This window comes from Struthio camelus, chromosome 5 (assembly GCF_040807025.1).
Source record: "Struthio camelus isolate bStrCam1 chromosome 5, bStrCam1.hap1, whole genome shotgun sequence".
In the NCBI taxonomy this organism is placed as follows: domain Eukaryota; kingdom Metazoa; phylum Chordata; class Aves; order Struthioniformes; family Struthionidae; genus Struthio; species Struthio camelus.
Window position 1 is genome coordinate 39,265,364 of NC_090946.1, and position 20,865 is coordinate 39,286,228.

Here is a 20,865-nt window from a genome sequence, read left to right on the forward strand (position 1 = left end):
TAAATTCATTTTCCTCTAATACAAATTTACTTTCAATAATAGACAAGGCATCAGTTTGGAAGGTAAACAAATTATTATACTATGCATACCCTGTACTTGCAGCTATGGAATGGATTCCAGCTCTTCCTGGCCTAACCGAGCGTACATCTGCACTGATTAAAGACCTGGTCACAGGAGACAAACTTTATTTTCGTATAAAGGCTATAAACCTGGCTGGCGAGAGTGGAGCAGCAATAATCAAAGAGCCTGTTACCGTTCAAGAGATTCTGCGTGAGTATCTAGGGTAAATCTCACTCATCTTTCTCCTTCGGTCAAAACCCTCATCATATACACAATGCAGACAAAATTCTGGGGTTGACAAGCCTACATCTTCTTCTGAGTATAACATATAAACAGTACTTTCAGTTTGATTGTGAGCAAAAAAATCTTCTGATGTTGAGAATATTATTATACTGTCCAGGTCTTATATTTCTGAAGAGTAGCTTTTAAAATAAAATCTTACTTCATACTTTCAAAAACATGTACATTTCACCTCCTGAAATACTGCTCTCAGCATTTAAGAGACATCTTTTTTCAGATTTACTTTTCTGTTGAAATAGCTGTTATAATAACGTAAAATGATCACGCTGCATGGGACAAGAGATGAGGGACTCTTCAAATAAAGCAGTTATTTGTATTTGATTGTCCTAGGTTGTTAATTAACAGCCTATGTATCACCCAACAGCAGGAGATTATAATTCATTTGACTGGAGTCCAAAAGATATCAGGAGCTGCTGACAGTGAATTCGTCAGCCTTGACTAACATGAAGCGTCTACCAGACTGTCACTGACAGTAAGAGGACCCAGTGTAAATGAAACAGAACTGTAATGCATTTCAAAACCAAGTGGGCATAAAGACAGACACTCCAACTATAGTTTAAGAAATTATTTCTATAAAAGCCTGAGGAAAAAACATGGGACACATAGAGAACACAAAAAGCCTCCCAGAGAGGTGAAGGAAAGCAGAGACTGGAAGAAGGAGCATAGCGCTAAGAGCTGCTATGAGAGCAGGTGCCAAGATCTACTTTTGCTAGTGAAAAGTGAGCAGATGCTCTGCTACTCCACTCCTCCCACCCCAACGAAAATCTGTAATTGAGTGACTGAGGAAAAGAATGATTGAGGGCAAGAAAATCCATTGATCGTACCACTTTCTGAACAAGTCCGTAAACATCTCCAAATGGCAATTTACAAGGAGCTATAGTATTAATACAGCAATAGATTAATCATAATCCATAACCATTCTTTTACTTCAGTATACCCTTTGTCCTGTCCCTTCTACTGCAGTGACAAGGTTCTGCAAATAAATGAAGCCCATACAGAAGACTCACATTCAGTGGAAGTCACCTGAATCTTGCATTTTGGATGCAATAAAATTTCACAAGTCCTGCTGTCAATGAAACCTAAGATGTAACTGAGATTTGCTGCTTAATTTGTATCCAGTAGCCATTTGAATATACTTAGAGAACTGACTGATCCCCTACCCTGCATAAACAGTCTTTGCTCAATTTTCTTACGCTTGCAAGAGTTCAAGCCTCTCCTCTTTTGTCTTATTTCTTCTGTAAGTAATATTTCAAACAACAAAAAGCTTTGTGTTTAACTTAATAATCCTTAACTGCAGAGCGTCCCAAAATCTGGCTGCCACGCCACCTCAGACAGACTCTGGTGAAGAAAGTGGGTGAGACAATCAATATTGTCATCCCTTTTCAGGTATGTATTGGTTTCTGGTTTTTTATAGTTATTTATCACTGCTTATCTAAAATATTATTTCCCTTATGCAAGCTCTAATTGCTTCACTGCTTAAGCAGTACTTAAATAAAATACGGCGGATGATATATAACTTTATCTCTCTCTGATTCTTTTTTTTTTTGACAAGTAATATTCTTGTAATAATTCTTACCATTTGTATAGATATAAAGACAATTAGCCACAAGACCAAGCCTTCAGCCTTGGCCCTGCATCCATACTGTAATACCTGTGCCATCCCAGGGGAATCATCAACAAGGAATTGTGACTTTTACAGTTACAGTTTTATCCATGATCCCTCCTTCTGGGGAAAAAGTAACTGTAAAAAGAGAAAGTAACTGTACTCTAGAGCCCTCTTATTAACCATAGAACGCATCTTAAAAAGAGAAATTCACAAAAATGTAAGAATTCAACCAACTACTCTTTTGGAGCCAAGGTACATGATGTTACTAGGACACTAATTAGCTAAAAGTGTTTATGTGCATTTCTGTAAGATGGACTATGAAAACTAGAGTTTGTATATAAACAAACTATCACAATTGGCCCTGTACAGAATCTGTAGGTATGAAAAGAATAGGATGGATACAACTATACATGAGTTTAAGGTGTAAAAAGGTGAACCATGGCAAAGTTCTTCAACAGGGCATGTATGTAACTATAACTGCACTCAGCGCATGCAAAAAATTGCTAACATATACATACACACTGGTTGAATACAAAGCTTAACAGTTACCCTGTCTTTCATTTGCTACAGGTATATATACAACTACAACTATATAAACAATTATAATGACTAATCTTAAAACACCACATGCATATTTTCAAGATACAGTGCTATAATCTCAATATAGTGCAAGAATGGGTATATGAAAGGAAAAAGGTCTTCTGAGTGAGACACATGAATGCAAATTAGGAGCTGCAGATTCTGGTTCTGATGGAGACATCCTGGGTAATCATAGATAAATCGTTTCATCTGTTCCTCATTTATAATTTGAGGAAACTAAAATTTCTCTGCTGTCCACAGTTGATGTTTATGAAAATGTAATCAATGCTATTAGTAAACAGTTTTGAAACTCTCAGGTGAAAGATGCTGGAGATACTCAAACCATTTTTAAGTAAAGGAGACATAGTAGCTTTTTTGTTTGTTTGTTTGGGCATTATCAGTACCAAATATATCAGTATAAGAGCAAAAACTATGGAAAAAAAATATATATACACGTCTTCTGCCTAGTTACGTGAAGAGCTGCTTTTGCACAGAGATATATCTAATCAGTAAACAGCTGCAAACCGGTACATGGAGTAACTGTCCTGAATTGCACGCTTGCATTTCTTTAACATAATCACATGCTTATTTTTTCCTGTCATGTTTCTTATCTCCAAAATTGTTGAAATGGCCCCTTCACTGAGGTCTAATCACACGCAAAATTGAACATTCTACATATGATATTTCTGAGCTGGTGTAAGCCTTTAAAAACATTTTAAAATTAAATAAACAGATATTTTTGCTGTTTTGATGTCTGAAGAAAATTTGCGCAGATATTGACAAGTTGCTCCATAAACAAAGGAACTGATAAAGTTGGAGGTTTATAGATTTGTGTCCCGCATCCCCTGTATTAGCATCTTCCCCGCACAATAACCCACCTCTTTTGCTTAGGACAGCCTCATTGCAACATTCCCCAAGAACTGCCAGTTCTCAATTCCCTGGGCCAGAGAAAGCACACAGGGCATCTAATTCAGAGCCTCGCTTGCCCTGTCTGATCCACCAGCTGTTTCCAAATAAAATGGGTAAAGATTTCGTCTTCCCTGACTTTACTTAATGGGGACACTAATTGAAGTTTGTGTGTTCCACGCTGTCACAAATTTTCACAAAACTATACTAAGCTAGTCTTAGAGATTCCTAGTCCACTGTTGAATTTAGCTGAAATGAACCAACGGATTCAAAAGCTGAGTGGACTGACTGACTGACAAACAAATTATGCAACTGTATAAACTCGATCTCCTTAAAGGTAAGTCTAAGAAAAAATGATAAAATCTATCCATCAACAACAAATTTTACCCTGAGACCAAAACCAGATGAATTTTAATTCAAGAGATTTTTTTTAGATTAGTAAAATAAATTTGTAACTAGTATTGAATTGCAGCTTTATTTTAATATAATAAAAGCTACTTAGAGTACCCAATACTGAGTGATTTTTTTAAAAGCAAGGCAAAAGAACATTTCACTATTTATATTTTGAAAAAGATTAAGTCACTTTTGAAGGAAAAGGCCTCTAAGTAGATATGCCTGCAATCTTCAAATTACAAAAGTATATAGGAGAAAATACATAAATACTAGAATTTCTATGAAATCCTAAGCCACGTAACACAAGCAGAAAGTAAAGAATATTATCTAATAAAAGCGTCAGTGTCTTCTATTATTTATAGTTTCTGTGCAACCCCGTCAAAATCACCTGTCCTCTGTTGTCTCTGCTTTGTCATGCAACATTGAAATTCTATTAAATACCTTGCCAAGGTAACCAAATCCCATTTGCAAATATATTCAGATTTTTAGATGAACATGTACTGACAAAAGCAAATAAGAAGAGTATTATTAGTCCATGTCTTTTTCTCTTGAGTGCCTATAAGTACATGGGACATGCTGAAAGGAGGGGATTCAACACATTCTTACTTCAAAATTAACTACAAGGGGCACTTGATTGAAGGGATTTTATGTGTTACCAGTGGAATAGATTCACGATATTACTGAGCTGTTCCTTGCCCATCATATATGCGTGAATATAAAAATTAAAAACAGCATTTAAATTTGTTCTTTCCTTGCAGTAAAAGTCCCTGAGATTTCGCTGCTGTGCTATTTACTAATTCTGCCACTCGCTGTTTACTCTGGAATTACCTATTACACATTACAGAAATCCAGTCCCCTGGAATATGTATTAGGAACATGCTTTCTATATGTTTGCATTTTTCAGAGTATAAAAGTATATGAACGTATATGAAAACCAATACTTGCAATCTTTCACTAGTTACTCTCAGCACCTCAAATAAGGAGGTATAATGAAAATATGTGATCAATCACACTAAAACACTAGCAGTTGCAAGGCTTAACCTATAGCAAAGTCACTTCTTGTGATGAAGTATAGAAAAAAAGAGACTTTATAATGCTTTGATTTCTGCTGCCAATTTTTACCAAGAAATTTAGGGCCAGATCTGCTATCTACTTTACATTATTTCATCTTGCAAGCATTCTGATAAACTAGTCAAGTATCTAGCTGTAAATGCCTAGACAACTTAGAAATGTAAACCAAAAATCTCTCTTCCATGTAGTTATAACATTGTAAGTGGGTTGTTTCTATTTTGAAACACCACATCATTGGAGATGTTTCTTCTAGCCACAATTATCAAACAGAATCTTCATACCATGTTAAAATATAAAAGTATGTGGAAAGTAGAGTAAATGATTTTGTCAAGATTGATAGTCTGCCATGGATTGCGATAAACCCATTTTCTTGTTCAAGAACTTCTACTATAGCTTCCAGCTGGAGGAGGGAAGCCAATCCTTCCTCCAACTGGTTTTCGTAAGAGTGTTCCATGAAATAAGTTCAAAGTACACTTGAACTGGACAAAAAAAAAACCTTGTAGCTAGTATTCCAGAGTTACTGGCCTGAGGTGATTCTACTCCTTGCAGGAAGCAGTAAGAAGATCAGTGACCAAATGGGGAAGACGAAAGATCCATGAAAATTTCTCATCCGAAGTTCATTATCAGCCTTGACGTAGTATCAGTTTGGTACAACATGTGATGTTTCAAAAGACAGAGACTGAGCATCTACTACAGAACAGCAATTTTTAGGTGGCTTAGAAGCCCCTTAAGTATAATTTTGGCCACGTGTCTGTCAGACTCCTCCTATTTAAGACATTTTTCTAATATCACAGAAAATTTAAATGATGCCGTATAGACTTTCAGAGCAAATAGCAGACAAACCTGAAATAAAGTAGCAGCAAAGCACAAAGGCTTATTTTTATTCCACCTACCCTTAGACACCTAAGCTAAGAGCTGAGTGTCCCAACCTCCCTATGTAGCCTAAAGAAAAAGATACCGACTTAACAGAGTATTTTCCAGATATGCGGTGAATTGAAGAGCTTTCTGGAGATGCTTTCTTTTACTGTTTACTAGAGATGGACAGCAATATGTGTCCCAACTTCAGTGCCTCAGATTACAGTTCCTAAGCTGATCTAGCTGTTGGCTTGGATGATCTCACTTTCGCCTCTCACCCACTTGTATTACTTGTGGCATTCATCTAACCTTGTACTGCACTGTTTCATCATGCTAATCTGACAGGAAATTAAAAAACAACTAAGTGAATTATTTTCTCCTAGATTAACTATAAACAATATGATCTGGTTAATTAATATGATCTGGCCCACACCTGGTTCCTTGGGATTCTTCTTTTGGAGATGTACTGTGGAAGCAGTACTCAAAGTACTTCTGAAGAACTAAATATTATCTACCAGTTTTCCTGCAAATGACTGACTTTGATGGTGATGTAAGCCACAGATATCTTACTGATTCCAAATTGTCATCTTTCACAGGTGTGGTGACACTTCATCTGTTTAGATCGACAGTAATCAAAACAATTTTTGCAATGCAGAAAGAATTATGCAGAAAGTATTACATCCTGAGACTTCAAGATTATGACAAGAATTTTTTGTAAGACTTTGAAAAAGCCTGAGGATAGCGAATCAAATGTTTTAAGGAAGGCAGGAGAAAGGGAAAAAAATTAATAAACTCTTCACATATTAAAGGTTTCTGTTATATAAGATTTATAACATAGATTCAGATCAACCATCCATCTAATGCAGATTCACAGATGCCTGGGAAAAAGTACAAGAGCAGTGCAAATATATTGTGATACTTACTTTCAGCTTTTGGTTGTCCATTTCTTTACCCTCTTTTAAAATTAATGACATTAAGTTACTTAATTTCCTTAATGAATCCCAAATAGCAGGTAATATCTCTTATTTTTCCAGTATCTGTTCTCAATATGATTTCAGTCTTCTCTCTAACTAAATGGTGTCCTCAGGACCTGATGCCACCAAACTACACAGATGAGAGCAGATACTTGTCTGCAAAAAAAAAACAGAAACAGGAAAGCACCCAGAGAGGCTACTCTTGCAGCGCCATGTATTAAACTATGCCTCCTACATTTATAGAACACACACACAGAAAAAGAAAAGTAAGAAAAAAAATCTATTATAATCTAAAAAAAAAAAAACCTCTTTTTTTCTCCCCAGGGTAAACCTAGACCCAAAGTCATTTGGACGAAAGACGGTCAAACACTAGACTCTAAAGATGTGGGAATTCGGAACAGCAACGCAGACACAATCCTCTTTATCAGAAAGGCAGAGCTTCATCACTCAGGAGCATACGAAGTCACTCTTCAAGTAGAAAACATGACTGATAAAGTTGTAATAACAATGCAAATCATAGGTAAGAACCTAACAACATAAGCATATCGTACCAGTTTCCATACTGACTCTATCCAATGATCCATCTCCCCCGGAATCCTTCGACAACACTAGATAACAGATGACTAAGATGAAGGTAAAAGAAGGGCTAACATGTTGTGTTAGCTAGTGTATTTCCCCAGCTTGAAATAATCTGTGTCCTAGAGACATCCTAAAGGAGAGGGATTATCTGTGTTGTCAAATAGCTCTTAATGGATCTTGTTCTTCCATGAATTTGTCCAGTCAATTTTTGAATCTGGGTCCAGTTTCAGAATCCAAACATCCTTTCAAAAGGAATTTCACTGTTTAAGTGTATATACAACTGACTATTTGGTTTATTTTGAGTATCTCTCCTGATAACACCGCTTGATAGCCATACAAGTATTGTATCAGAAAGTATCGTTTCATGTCTTTGACCATCTTTACTACCCTTCTTTCTATCACTGCTGCTTTGACCACAGCTCTGCATAGATCATTTAAGAGAGTTCTGATATTCTTGAGAATAGCCATATTGTCCCCAAAGCAGGAAACGGGAATCCTGGAATAGAGGTACTCTTACTGAGCTTCTTCAGCACTGTGAAGATAAAATTCACTACACTAACATACCTCTACTCTTCTGAGAGCTACAAGTAACAACAATCCTGTGAATTTGCCAAACTCACATTTAATGCATCCACAGAAGTCGGGCAAAGAAAATATTTTTCGTAAGTATCTAGTTAGCTTGAGGCTTAGCGCAGGCTTCTTCTCTATTACACAATTTCTAGTCTATTTTCTAGTATCATTTTATATGGATGGACTGCCAAAGTTTCAATAACATCCTTAGGGATTTTGTGAGATTCACTCTGGAATCTTGACTAATAAGATTTCATTAATTTTCAGCCAGCATTCAATTTCTTTTCACAACAGCTCTATGCAACACTCTAGACAACTTTTATTTAACTTTCCCTGCTGTTTCACACTGCTAGCCCAAATTTCCTCCAACGTACCAGTACCTTTTTGGAAGGAGTATTTTTATACAAGTACAGTTTTTAACATAACTCCTAAAGCTTTGGAATAAAAAATATAAAGCTGACTGTATTTTGCTTAAAGTTTTATAAGATAAAGTTGGCAGAACGAGTACGCAGTGATGCCAAGAACGAACAAGACAGACATAACAAATTGGAGCAAATACATTTTAATTCCACCAGCTGCTTCTGCACAAGAGCAGGGCTATAGTTCTGCCACAGCAGATGGCAACTGAGACAAAATAATCCCAAGGGACAGGGATAAAGGGGAGTAGTGCATCTTAGACACCAAAATACCTTTCTAAAACTGGATAGTGATTCTAGATACACAGGACATTGCTATTACAGCACAGTGCCAAATATCTTCCATTCACTGTTTAGTACTGCAGAAAGGCATATAGACATATACATGTACCAGAGGTCAAAGAGCTATTTCATAAAGAAAATACATGGCTGAAAAAAAAGCAAGTAATCTTACCACACAGACTGTTATGCGTCACACTTTGAGGACGGGTATTCAACTTGTAACTGCTTGGGCAACCTGCTTAATCAAAAGAGAATAACTAAACTCCATTTAATTTCTGACTGAGAACAGAAAGGGCTTGAAACATGCACAAATACTTCTGCAACAGGGGCATCTATTCTGATTTTTGATGCTGTCACTCTTTCATCAGAGCCACGTCCTTTCACTTCTATCAACAGCACTTTTTTCCTCTCCAGATTTTGTATTCTCTTGGCAGGAGAGAAAAATGGGTGATTCGGGCACTTTTTTTATATTAATGACAATGCTTTATTTAGTTGCTGTAGAGAGGCATGCATAGGTCAGCTGGATGGCTGAAAAGCCAAGCCAGCTTTCACAGATACAGTAAGTCAATCACTGACTCTGAGGATTCTATTAATCAGCTAACTTTCCTTAACAGATGTGTACTTGATGAGGAAATAACGCTTGTAGCTTCATGCCATTATCCTTTTTGGAGTAGGGTAAGAATGCAGGTAACCAAGAGCTCTGCTGCTATGGGGGTCAGTACCTGTCAGTTCAACACAGAAGGGAACACTTCTACTAATACCACCTTGCCCTTACTGCCAAAACAATTGCTACAATTCACTCCAGAGATCTACAAAGTATGGACTTTTACTACTGAAATGCAGGAAATTTCAAGGACTTAAAGAAAGATCTTAGGTAATAAAACTCTCTCCAATCTCCGAAAAATATGGTTCCCCTCAACTTCCCCCCCAGTGAATCAATAAATTATGTCTATCACTATGACCAAAGTAAACCTCAGTTCTATATCTCTCATAATTTTTTACTGTTCTGATTTATTGTTCTGATTATTATTTGAAATAAATTACAGTAAATTTCAGTTTCTTTTTGAAAGATGGTAGTTCACCTTTTATCTTTTCCTGCCATTCAGTACAAGTCAGTATTATACAAAATTGCTCAGAAAAGCTCGTGCTGAGGGCAACAGAATATTCCAAAGTCCCTGCTCAAACACAGCGTCCTACAGAGGAAAACATTCTGCTACACACTTCACTAGGGCTAGCTTTTCCCATCCTCCTCTCAGATTGCTAGCTAGAGATGCACTGGTCAGTAATGAGAAAAGAACATTCTACTGTTCTACAAAGAAATTTTGAGTAAATGTTCTTGCAGATTGCATTATCTCATAAAACCACAAAGACCAAGAATAGAAATATCCTTTTAGATAACTTATCCCTCTCCACCTTTTGTAAGATTGTCCTTTACCATACTGTGTCCATACATACCCCCTTTTTCTTTATTCTTTCTTTATTATCTTGGATAGATCTGTCCTTTTTTTTTTTTTTTTTTTTAAGCTGTCAGAGAAATTTCACCAGTTGGCAAGCTAACAAGCACTGAGGGAAAGTGAAAAAGAGTCAGGTATAGAAGTCTAAATACTGCTTGAATCAAAAAGATGTATTTTTCAGAACAATTACACATACATACTAGAAGGCTGGGACAGAGAATCAATTAGTCCAAATGATTTTTCAAATAGAGAAGCAGATTCTCATACTCACTAATAGTGTTCATCTTGAAAGGATGATTTGGAAACATTTCCAGCACTCTATAGCTGATCTGAGTCATATCTCTAAGGCAGCACAGGCATAATCAGCAGTATCAAGTAACACAGATTCAAACATCCCAACGTAAAGTCCTTGTTGCTGTGGAAAACTTGATCAGCCTTCAATGCCACCAATATTGCTTTGGTCCTATTATGTGGAATGAAACCTAAGTAGAAAAGCTCCATAGCATAGCTGATGGATAGCTATGCTTGGTGGCAACACATATCTAGATTTTTGACCACCTTCTAAAAAAATCAACGTTTAAAAGACAAGGAGCACTTGTGGTAAAGTGCACGGACACAACACAGTTTTTGTAAGCATCTTACAGAGAGGTTAGCAGATTTCCCTCTTCAAAATAATACAGAGGCTGTTGTTGTAAGATTCTCTTCCTCCCCCCCCATTTTTTTTAATAAGCACATGATAGCACCAGGCTAATCAGCTTGTGAGTCAGATTTCTTCCAACAGTCCTAGAGTTTCTTATTTCAAGACTGAGTTATATTCCACAAAGAAGAAATACTATTTCCAATTTAGTTTCAGTTCAGAACTGTTGTCTGAAAGGTTTCATCCTATCTGCAAACCAAAACTCTGACATCAAGGGGAAAACTAAATGATTTTGAAGTATCAATAGCATTGGCCAGACTATTGTCTCAACACATTCTATAAACTTAACCAGAAGGTGGTCAAATTTTGTCTTAGGTACAAGCAATAGTCATGGCCTTCCTACTAGTTTCAAGTCCCTGCAAACTCTATTCTTGAGAAAGCTTCATTTTGCAGAATAAAACCTCTTTCCTTGCTAATTTTAAAATATGTATGACAATGATCTAGCGTATGGATGTCAAAAAGGTATAGATAACCACAGTGAGAAGAGTATTTTTTTTAAGTATTTTCTAAAGAAAATGTGAAAGTTTCCCAACTTTCCTGTTTACAGTTTCAACTTCATATAAATGAAATGTATCACTATGGAACAATTATAGATTGATATCAAGGTCTATTATTTCCCTGCATGGGAAGAAATGACAAAGATCACAGATATTGAACCAGAAGCTAAGTTTTTTTTGTGTCTCCTCTGCAGACAAGCCTGGCCCACCTCAGACTATAAAGCTCATGGATGTGTGGGGATTTAATGCTGCCCTGGAGTGGAAACCTCCACAAGATGATGGCAATGCACAGATTTTGGGCTACACAGTCCAGAAAGCTGACAAAAAGACAATGGTGAGAAGCTGTGCTGTGTCAGTGATTCCGTATGCAGTTGAAACGACTACCTGCTCTGGGAACAGAAAGACTTAAGGAAAAAAGTTAGATTCCTGACCCTCAGTTATGTGCCCAAGGTGTTCTATGGCATAGGAGACAGTTAAATATTTAAGAATCGGACCTAAAAAGAACCAAAAGGCTGAGTGTAGTGCTGTAAAAAATGCCCAGTAGGAAATGTAGAAAGAGAGCCTGTCCCATCTTTCTTGGTGACTGGATAACTAACTCTACTCAGAAGGTGGAACCATTTTTTGGCATTATGATACTTTTGGCAAGTGCAGGGAGAAACTGAAGGGGAGAGAGGAGGTGTTGTTAGACCTGAACTCAGCTGCTGGAAACCCTAAGGTGTATACTGGGAAGGCAAATAATGGGAGTGATACGTATGTCAGTCAGACTGCAAAACATCTCTTTCATCTCTTTCATAAAAGTCCCCATCAAGCAGTCATGTCCTGAGACTATGCCTTGGATCAGGCTCCCCAGATATGAGTAGGGCTAAAATGCAAGTAGTTTTTTTTCAAAATGCAAATATTCATACAACTATCATGCTAGCCAGAGAATAAAAGTAAGAAAATAGATTAGCTGATCTTTACAGGAGGCAAAATAATGTTCATTTCTCAAGTTATTGTTAAACACCTGCCTTTTCTTTGTAGCAAGAAGGGTCTCCACACTAAAACTAGCACCATGTCTGACCTTCCATAGCATCTTTCTAAACAGAACTGTCTTTTTACAGGAATGGTATACTGTTTTTGATCACTATCGTCGCACAAACTGTGTAGTGTCAGACCTGATTATGGGAAATGAGTATTTTTTTCGAGTCTTCAGTGCAAATTTGTGTGGATTGAGCGAAACTGCTGCAACCACCAAAAATCCTGCCTATATTCAAAAAACAGGTAACATATATTCTTCAAAACAAAGGTCACAAAAGCCAGTAAGTACTACAGGTATTATATTAGTAAAGGGAAAATACAGTATGGCTAGATGAACCAGTAGACACATTTTAATTACTTAGTAACTAGCACTTATAAAGTATTTTAGCATGAAGACACTTTATCTAGGCAGACCTGCTGTACTAACAACCACGTTGTTTTCAAAAACTGTGAATCATACAGTCCTTCTAAACTGTACTATTTTAAGAAAATAATACAACTGTATTGTATTACTGTAAGTATAACTGCAGTTATACTTACACTCTGGAGTTAAAATTTTAAGATCTGTGAGGTCGAGGCTTCCTCTGCAGGCATATGATTTTCATATTTAATATAAGCTGAAATCTCATGATTCCCAGGACCTTTTACTTTAGCTAAAGCATTAAACATGAAACATGTTTTAAAGAAAGAGATTTGTTATATCACTAATGTCATAGCTTTCAGGCTTCCCTAAATCACACAGGCCAATTAAAATGAAAAGTAGGTTGTACACAACTGAGCAGAATTTAAAACACAATTCTTACCGTCTTGTTTCTTTGAATTGCAGGCACTACTTACAAGCCTCCTAGTTACAAAGAACATGACTTCTCTGAAGCTCCTAAATTCACTCACCCTTTAGTAAACCGTTCTGTGATTGCAGGATACAATACCACACTCAGCTGTGCTGTACGAGGAATCCCTAAGGTACTCGATTACTGTTGTAACAAGCCAAGACGCTACCTTAGAATTCATGCCAGTTCAGTGTAATTACAGTGTAACATGACTGTATTAAGAAAAAGTACATCTCCCCCAATCATTCCCTACCTCTGTCATAATTAATGCTTAACCATAGTACATGGTACATGTTTGTGCGGCTGTGCACAGAACCAGAACAGCGGAACGATCCATAGGACTATCTTTTCTTCTTTTTCCCGGGTTATTTTTCAGCTGTTTTTCAGCTGACAGTGTCACAATGTACACTGTGACAGTGTCACAGTGTATCTGCAAAAGAGCAGATAATGTCATATACCGTTCAGCTAACGATATAATGCATAGGAACAACAATTTTTCTCTTACGTCAGTACTGCCACTTAACTTTTTGAGAGTCTAAGTTATATAGCAAAATTAGCTAGCATATGACCTGCTATTATGTGTGAGGTTTCGGGCGGGGCAGGGGGGAGGAGAGGGGTTGACTCTCACAGGGATATTTTCTTACTCTAAATATATTTTTGAACTTTCTTCAGAGAGTACAGAAAGATGTACTTTTGTAAGAGTCAGGAACAAGCAGCAAAAACTGTAACAGACAGGAGCTAAATTCAGATTTCTCAAAAAAGGGAAATAGAAAGGCTCTTTGCAGTGAAGGAATTTACCATGTTATGACATAATCTTGTCATAAATTTAAATTAGTACCACCTCAAAAATTGCAGCACCCCTTTTCCTTCCCCTTCTGGCTACTTATTTCCACCTTCTATCCCTTGTTCATGCCAGCACAACCCTTTGATAGCTAGACAGCAAAACACGTAAGGTAACTGGTCCAAGTTCAAATTAACTTAGGTAAAAAAAAGATAGTCTTAATGCAATCATTTGCTGCCGTTCACTGGATGAAGAAGGAGCTCCAGACAAAACTCAGATATAAAAAGGAAGCAAGCGCACATAAACAGCTGCAAAAGAACAAGAACCGGAACAGCATAGAAACACCAGCCAAGCGTGGGCAAAATCCATCTTCTAGTAGCCGCCCCAGCTTAAATTCATCATGAAATGGTAGTATTAGTAATGATGTTCCTTCTCGGTTAACTGACCTTTTCGTGCATCTCTACCTATATATTGCATTCAGCTGCCATAGTTTTAAATAAGATTCAAAAAAAAAAACTTTGCATTTTACAGCTGTTAAATACAATAGTCGCAGACCTTTGAATGCCAGCTCTTCCTTCCATATTAACCCAAAAGATATAAATAGTCCTCACTCTTCAGCACACCAAATACTCTTGAAGCAGCTTTTCCAAACATATTTCTGTAGTTGCATTGCCCAAACTAGCGTTGGCCAAAAATAATTCTGTACCTACTGCAAAACTCTGCGATAGGTTTTCTTTTTTTCCCCACAAATAGTAGCTGCTGTTTGATAGAGTATTCCAATTCTGAAATACTGTAGACTATCAAGTATATCTCAAATATGATCTGAATAGTAGGAACAAGCCACTGTTCCAGCAGAGCCTATATTCATGCCCTGATAGCAGTGTTGAAATAAAACACATACACCCAGAACAAGAAAGAAGCTATAGAAGAAGATGTAAAAATTTCTGAGGCAGGAAAAAACCCAGCTGGTATCTTTAAAAAAATTAAGCATGACAATTGGGATGCACTGAATTGTGTATCACAATGCCAAAGACAAAAGTGATTCAATAGATTTGAATGCACTTAAAAAGGTGCAGCAGTTGTATTCCTTCTTTATAGGTGGAGAAACAGGAGAAGCTGTTAAATCTGAAAGTAGATCTGTTTTTATATTTTCAAAATTTTGGTTATAGAAATAAAATAAAAGGTTTCAGAAGTTTAACCGAAGTAAGACACATTGGCTTGAACTGCTATAAAGCCTATTGCTCAACTGATGGCAACAGGAACTTTATTTTGAACACTAGAATTGCAGAAGAGGTACCAAATCATTTGGAAAACTCTTTCCCAGCCCAAACCTAGGCTTCCCAAATTGACCATCCAACATTCATTGCGCTTTCGGACAATTTCACTGTACTAATATGTGAAGTTTAATTCCTCTTCTATAAAATGGTACTTGAAACACTTAAATGTATTTTAATAAGCACAATGAAATAACCCCCAAAAGAAATAAGTGTGTAGCTAGTGCAGGGTTTAAAACATTTGCAATAAAAATAAGGTACAGAGCTACATGTGCTACATGCTATTTGAAAGTTAAAGAAAATATTGAACGCTTGAATTACTAGTTTCATGAGCTTGTTCTTTGAATGAGGAAAGGTTCCTTGAGAAATTATTAACATTGCTATGTAATATATACTCCTCATAATGCATTCACCTTTGCTGGCTAAATTAAAACTGTAAGATTAGCCATAAGTCTTTCATTTTCTAACTTGTGTTTTAAAATTCTTTTTTTGTGTTCTTCAGCCAAAGATATTCTGGTATAAAAACAAAGTGGATCTGTCTGGAGATGCCAAATATCGCATGTTCAGTAAACAGGGTGTGCTGACCCTGGAGATCCGGAAACCAACTCCATTTGATGGTGGTTTTTACACCTGTAAAGCTGTTAATGAGTGTGGTGAAGCTGAAATAGAGTGCAGACTGGATGTTAGAGGTAAATAGATGAATCTTACAGATAACATTAATTATGTAATGAAGAAACAGTAATGGATTTCTCAAAAAGTAACAGCTTCCCTTTATCTAACACCAACTTATTTGGTATATACAAAGTTTGCTAATTACAAGCCCAAGCAAGATTGTGTTTTCCATACTAAACTGTTATGACAGAATTGGGTTACTCGCCAGGAAAAGCAGGACTGAAGACTGACAACTATTACATGCCGAGTTAATAATTCTAGAGAAGAAATTTAGCACTGGAATGGAGGCCTGTCTACAAACCGTGCGCTGTGGATTATGAAATTATCCTTTAAGCTATACTCTGTAATTGAAAGTTTAAGATTCCTAGAAATATCTCCAGAGCCATTAGCTGCAACAGGTGCTAGAAATATGTAAAAGGGAGTACATACTACGTTACATGTAATTTTTAGGTGGACTTCAATAATTTATCTTGCTTGCCAAAAAGGCCAAGAAAAGAAGCTGTACGTTTACAACACAACAATAAATATTTTGACTAAACATTTTTGTGAAAGCCAGTACTAACGTATCGATTTGACAGCAAAAACATGCATAGCATCACTTTAAATGCAGGTCAAAACCAGAAAAATCTATGAAAGTGACCTGTGCAACAGCCACTGGCAGAAACCTGGCTTCGGAGACTGAAGGTATTTGTACATAGCACAGAGTTTGAGGTATTCTGCTCAGAGCTCACTCAGGGATGTGTACACAGCATACAGCGCGCACAGCAGTGCTGGCCATCGAGATCCCTGGTCGGGTCCTGGAAGCAAGTGCTATGGCTGCATTCCTGCTGTGATGAACTCAGGCTAACAACTCTGAAATGCCCAGCTAATGCATGCAGCACCTTACTAAGGCAGCTGTGCAACCTGCAGTTCAACAGTTAGCTCAAGTATTTCTGTTCAGTGCTGTACTGTGCAGTTTGAACATTGCTCAAAAGTTTTCCCCAGAAAGATCTGTTCACTTAAACAGTTAACCTAACTATCACACTGCCTAGCTAAAATGAACCAAAAATCTGAAGGAAAGGTACCATTCATTCTGTAAATGAATACAGATCACGATAGGACACAATCTGGTAATCTGAACAATAAACACAACTGCATTTGTTATAATTTCAAAGAAGACAATAAGTGTTTTCTTCTAAGAGATAGCTAAGACCACCACAGGAGTAGAAAGCTTCCTAGTGACTTCTCATGAGAAACTCTCAGCTCAACTAAAATTATGGTAGGCACATAAGTTTTCACTATTAAATGTGAGAAACTTGCACTTTAGCAACTGCAAGTTAGTATCATCATCTTCTGAGGCTTGCCATAGGAACATTAAATCTCCCTAGAACTGTTACAGAGAAAAAACACATGCTACAAAGCTTCTGTATTTCACCTTCAGCACCAGGTCTTGATTTTTTTTTTTTTTAAATTAGCTTCCTTAAACATCTGATTGTATCTTAATTTTTTTTCATCCCCCAGCACCTCAGTAAAACTCTGAATGTCAGTTCCTCTGCAAGTCAAGGTATGAATCAAAATGATTCAGCTGGATAAATTAACTCTGGGTGTTTGATTAGACATAAGATTAAACAATGTTAGTTACTTATTGTAGAGAGTTTATGGAATTTTGGTAATCATGGATGGGTGCTTGTTTTGTTTTGTTTTTGTTTTGAATAATTATACTAAGATCACATTCCTGCAAGGTACCTTTATTTGGTTTATACTGAAGTCAAGATTTGATATTTTCAGGCTTTAATAGGCTGTGCTCTGTGTGGAAATCTGTGAGAATAATGTAATAGTTTGTTGTCTCTTTTCCTTAACTCACTACAAGCACTCCCTCTAGGGTGCTGTTTGCTGTTTATTAACACAGAGCTAACTGGTATCATTAATCTGTGTGCATTATTTTAACCAAACAAACATACTTTAAATTTTGCATCTATGCATCTTTAAATGATGCAGCTAGAAGTGTAATGTACCTTTAGACTTTTTAAAAATTGAACTGCTATAATAAACAAGCAGTTAATATGTTTGGCAATAAACTTTTCTCCCCATTCTCTATCTCAGCATTGGGAATGGAACTTGAAAAGAAGAAAAATGAACAGACGAATAAAGGATAATTTCAGTTACATTTAGAATCCCGCTCATCTTAAAAGTCATTGAATACTTGCGTACTAGGAGGACAGGGAATAGTGTAGTATCCTACTCAGTCAGCATTTTTTTGAAGACAATATTTCCCTCTTTTCATAGTTTCTTCTAGTTACATTGCCCTAGTCTCCAGGTGAAGCAATTCAGAGAAATCAAGAAAAAAATTTCTCCCCATTACACACATAAGACATGTCTGAAAAAACAAACATTACAATTATGTATGAAATCAATCCGTTCTTCACATCTGAAATGAACATGAGTCCTCAATTCTGCAGTTCTCTCCATTTTCTCTTCTCAGAATTCTGAGATTCTTCATAAAAGTTGCCCAGCGGTAGTGAAATACTAACAAATTATTTGTAATACTCTTTCAAGTTTCATTATACTGATCTCTGCACAATAGAAAAGTAACTTTCATTCCTACTGCTCTTATTGCTAATGGTTCAAATACCCACTTCCACCCACTTCTACGCTCTTGAGCGGATCTTTGTACACCCATGTCTGAAACACACTATTCAACAATCTCTGGCTTAAGCTATTGTTTTGCCTTATATAGAAAATAGTTTCTTTGGTAATTACTCACTATAGTTTTTCTAGTTTTTTTTTTTTAAGACACCAGCATAGATATCTAGTTATTAGATATTTCTGCTACTGATCATAGATATCACATAATAACTTACAGAGATAGTTCTGTACATCAAATGAAACACTGCAAGATATAGCGAGGAAGATCATTTGCACATAAATAAAATAATTTCAAAATGAAAAATTTGTGATGAATGCAATAAGCTTACTGTAACCTAATATCATGAAAGGCTTTTGGAAAAAAAAAAAAAATCTTTGAATGGTTACATATTTTTCCAGGTAACTAAGTCAAGGGAAAATACAGAGTTTCTGGCTTCTCGCCTAATAGTTTGAATAGGGATTTGTTTGTTTTTTTGACCTGCAGTAGTAGTTATTAGTTTCTGGCTGGAAATTGCTTTTTCATGAAACCACAGTACAATGGAAGGTGAGAAGACAAAATTAATCCAGGAAGTGTTGCTTTTTGGAAGAATCAACACTAATGAATTGAAGTAATACTCCAGACTTCAACTATTCTATTGCCTCCAATATGCTAGTTGAGATGGGAAAGCGTGTCTGACACAGCATGTTAATTGTATTAAACAAGTAATTGAACCTTCACAATAAAAACACTTATGCAATGAGATGTGTATTTTTGTTATTTTATTATGGTATCAGAACACAGACGGATACTCCTCGTACATCATATTCAACTTAAGCATGGTGAACAGGTCTGCTATACATTGTGATTATTCCAAGCATGAATAAAAGAAGGAATGAAAATATGCAAACAAGTTTATTTCCTTCTTCTTTTTTTCACAGCAACACTATTATTTTAAAAACAAGGCATATACCACACACAAAAGTCAGAGACATGTTCTACATCATAAGGAACCTATTACCACAATGTTAAGTGGAGAGGATCATCCCAGCATTTATATAACAGTGTCGACAGAAAAGCAGAGATTGAATTGCAAGAGTCTAGATTACAAAGGACAGTTTATCCTGAGAAGTGCAGTAGTGTGAAAATGACTTTTACTTTTGATGCTACCACAATTCCAACGTAAAATTTATTCAGCCTGCCTGCTGCTTGGTTCAGGGTATGTGCCCTTCCTTATAACTATATATCTAAGTATCTCCATTCCTGGTAATTAGGATTAATGTAAGTAAGACTCAGATGAGGCACTGGGGCACTGCAGAGCATTTTTAAAGACATAGTATCAATGCAGCACAGAAATACTGAAGCTAGCCCAGTACTTCACTCGAGCTAAAAAGCCACTTACAAAAACACCAACTAACCCAAACATTTTAAGACAACAACAACAACAACGCTTCTCATGAGCGGTACTCATGCTAGCTCACTTATCTCTACATGGCATTGCCTGCTATCCACATAAAACTTCAGATGACACTTTGGCCCAGGATATTGGGATAATGGGGTTGAACTAGATGATCTCTAGAGTTCCCTTCCAACCTCAACCATTCTGTGATAACGCACATTTTACACCTCTTCATAGAGCATCAGTTCTTTTGCATTTTTATCCTATATTTCAGCATTGTCATCTAAATGGTATAAGGAAACAGAGTCTATTCACACCTGACAAAGGTAAGTTCCACTTAATAACCTTGATTAAAAAACATAAGAGGCAATAAAACTGACAAATGCAAGCAAACCTTACCAGAACTTCCTTTGCTTTCCTTAGTTACTTGCTTTATTGCCCAAATCCTGACCATCGCTCTACAAGAGAAAAAGAACAGCAAACGGAGTTAGTGGTTGACCAACACTTCATCACAGTACAATAAAAAGGTGCATGAAATCTAGAAGAAAAACTCAAAAGCCTAAGTGTAACTAACGTTAAAAAAGCCCAATACGCCCTTCCACTGTAGTTCTACAAACAAGTAAACTTCCAGAGATATAGGATCAGCTCTTCCAAGGCTCCATGAGCTATTTTCCTACAAACCAACCTGCTTTCTTTTAAAGCAGTACCCGAGCCTTATTTAAGAGGTACAAAACCCAGGCCACTCACAGGCTCTACTTCAGGGCAGCGACCTTCTTGTTTTTGTTTTCTTTTGTGGGTTTTTTTTTTTTTTTGCCTTAACTGCCCGCATCTGAACGTAGGGTAGCGGCACGAGCAGGACCGGAGGAGGATTTCAGCCCGCCGAGACCGAAGCAGCGCTGAGGTGACGGTCTGCCGGCGAGGGCTGCCCGGCAGCCCCTCAGCACCAACGGCCGCAGGGCACGAGCTGCCCCCTCCCTCCCTGCCCCAGGGGCGGCCCGGCCCCGGCCCCGGCCCCGGCCCCGAGCAGGACCCAGGGACACGCGCGGGGCGA

The 20,865-nt window shown here is 37.1% G+C and overlaps 1 protein-coding gene across 1 annotated transcript in view; it reads left to right on the forward strand.

Annotated features, from left to right (window-relative positions):
• MYBPC3 (myosin binding protein C3) overlaps positions 1-19,113 on the forward strand; it is a 65,441-nt gene extending 46,328 nt beyond the window's left edge. The window contains exons 26-34 of the mRNA XM_068945708.1: positions 103-270; positions 1,658-1,746; positions 7,069-7,264; positions 11,434-11,573; positions 12,340-12,499; positions 13,083-13,219; positions 15,644-15,830; positions 17,314-17,356; positions 17,896-19,113. Coding sequence (XP_068801809.1) covers positions 103-270; positions 1,658-1,746; positions 7,069-7,264; positions 11,434-11,573; positions 12,340-12,499; positions 13,083-13,219; positions 15,644-15,830; positions 17,314-17,324 — 1,088 coding nt within the window. The 3' untranslated portion in view covers positions 17,325-17,356; positions 17,896-19,113. The remainder of the gene's footprint in view (positions 1-102; positions 271-1,657; positions 1,747-7,068; positions 7,265-11,433; positions 11,574-12,339; positions 12,500-13,082; positions 13,220-15,643; positions 15,831-17,313; positions 17,357-17,895) is intronic.
• Positions 19,114-20,865: the final 1,752 nt, after the last annotated feature.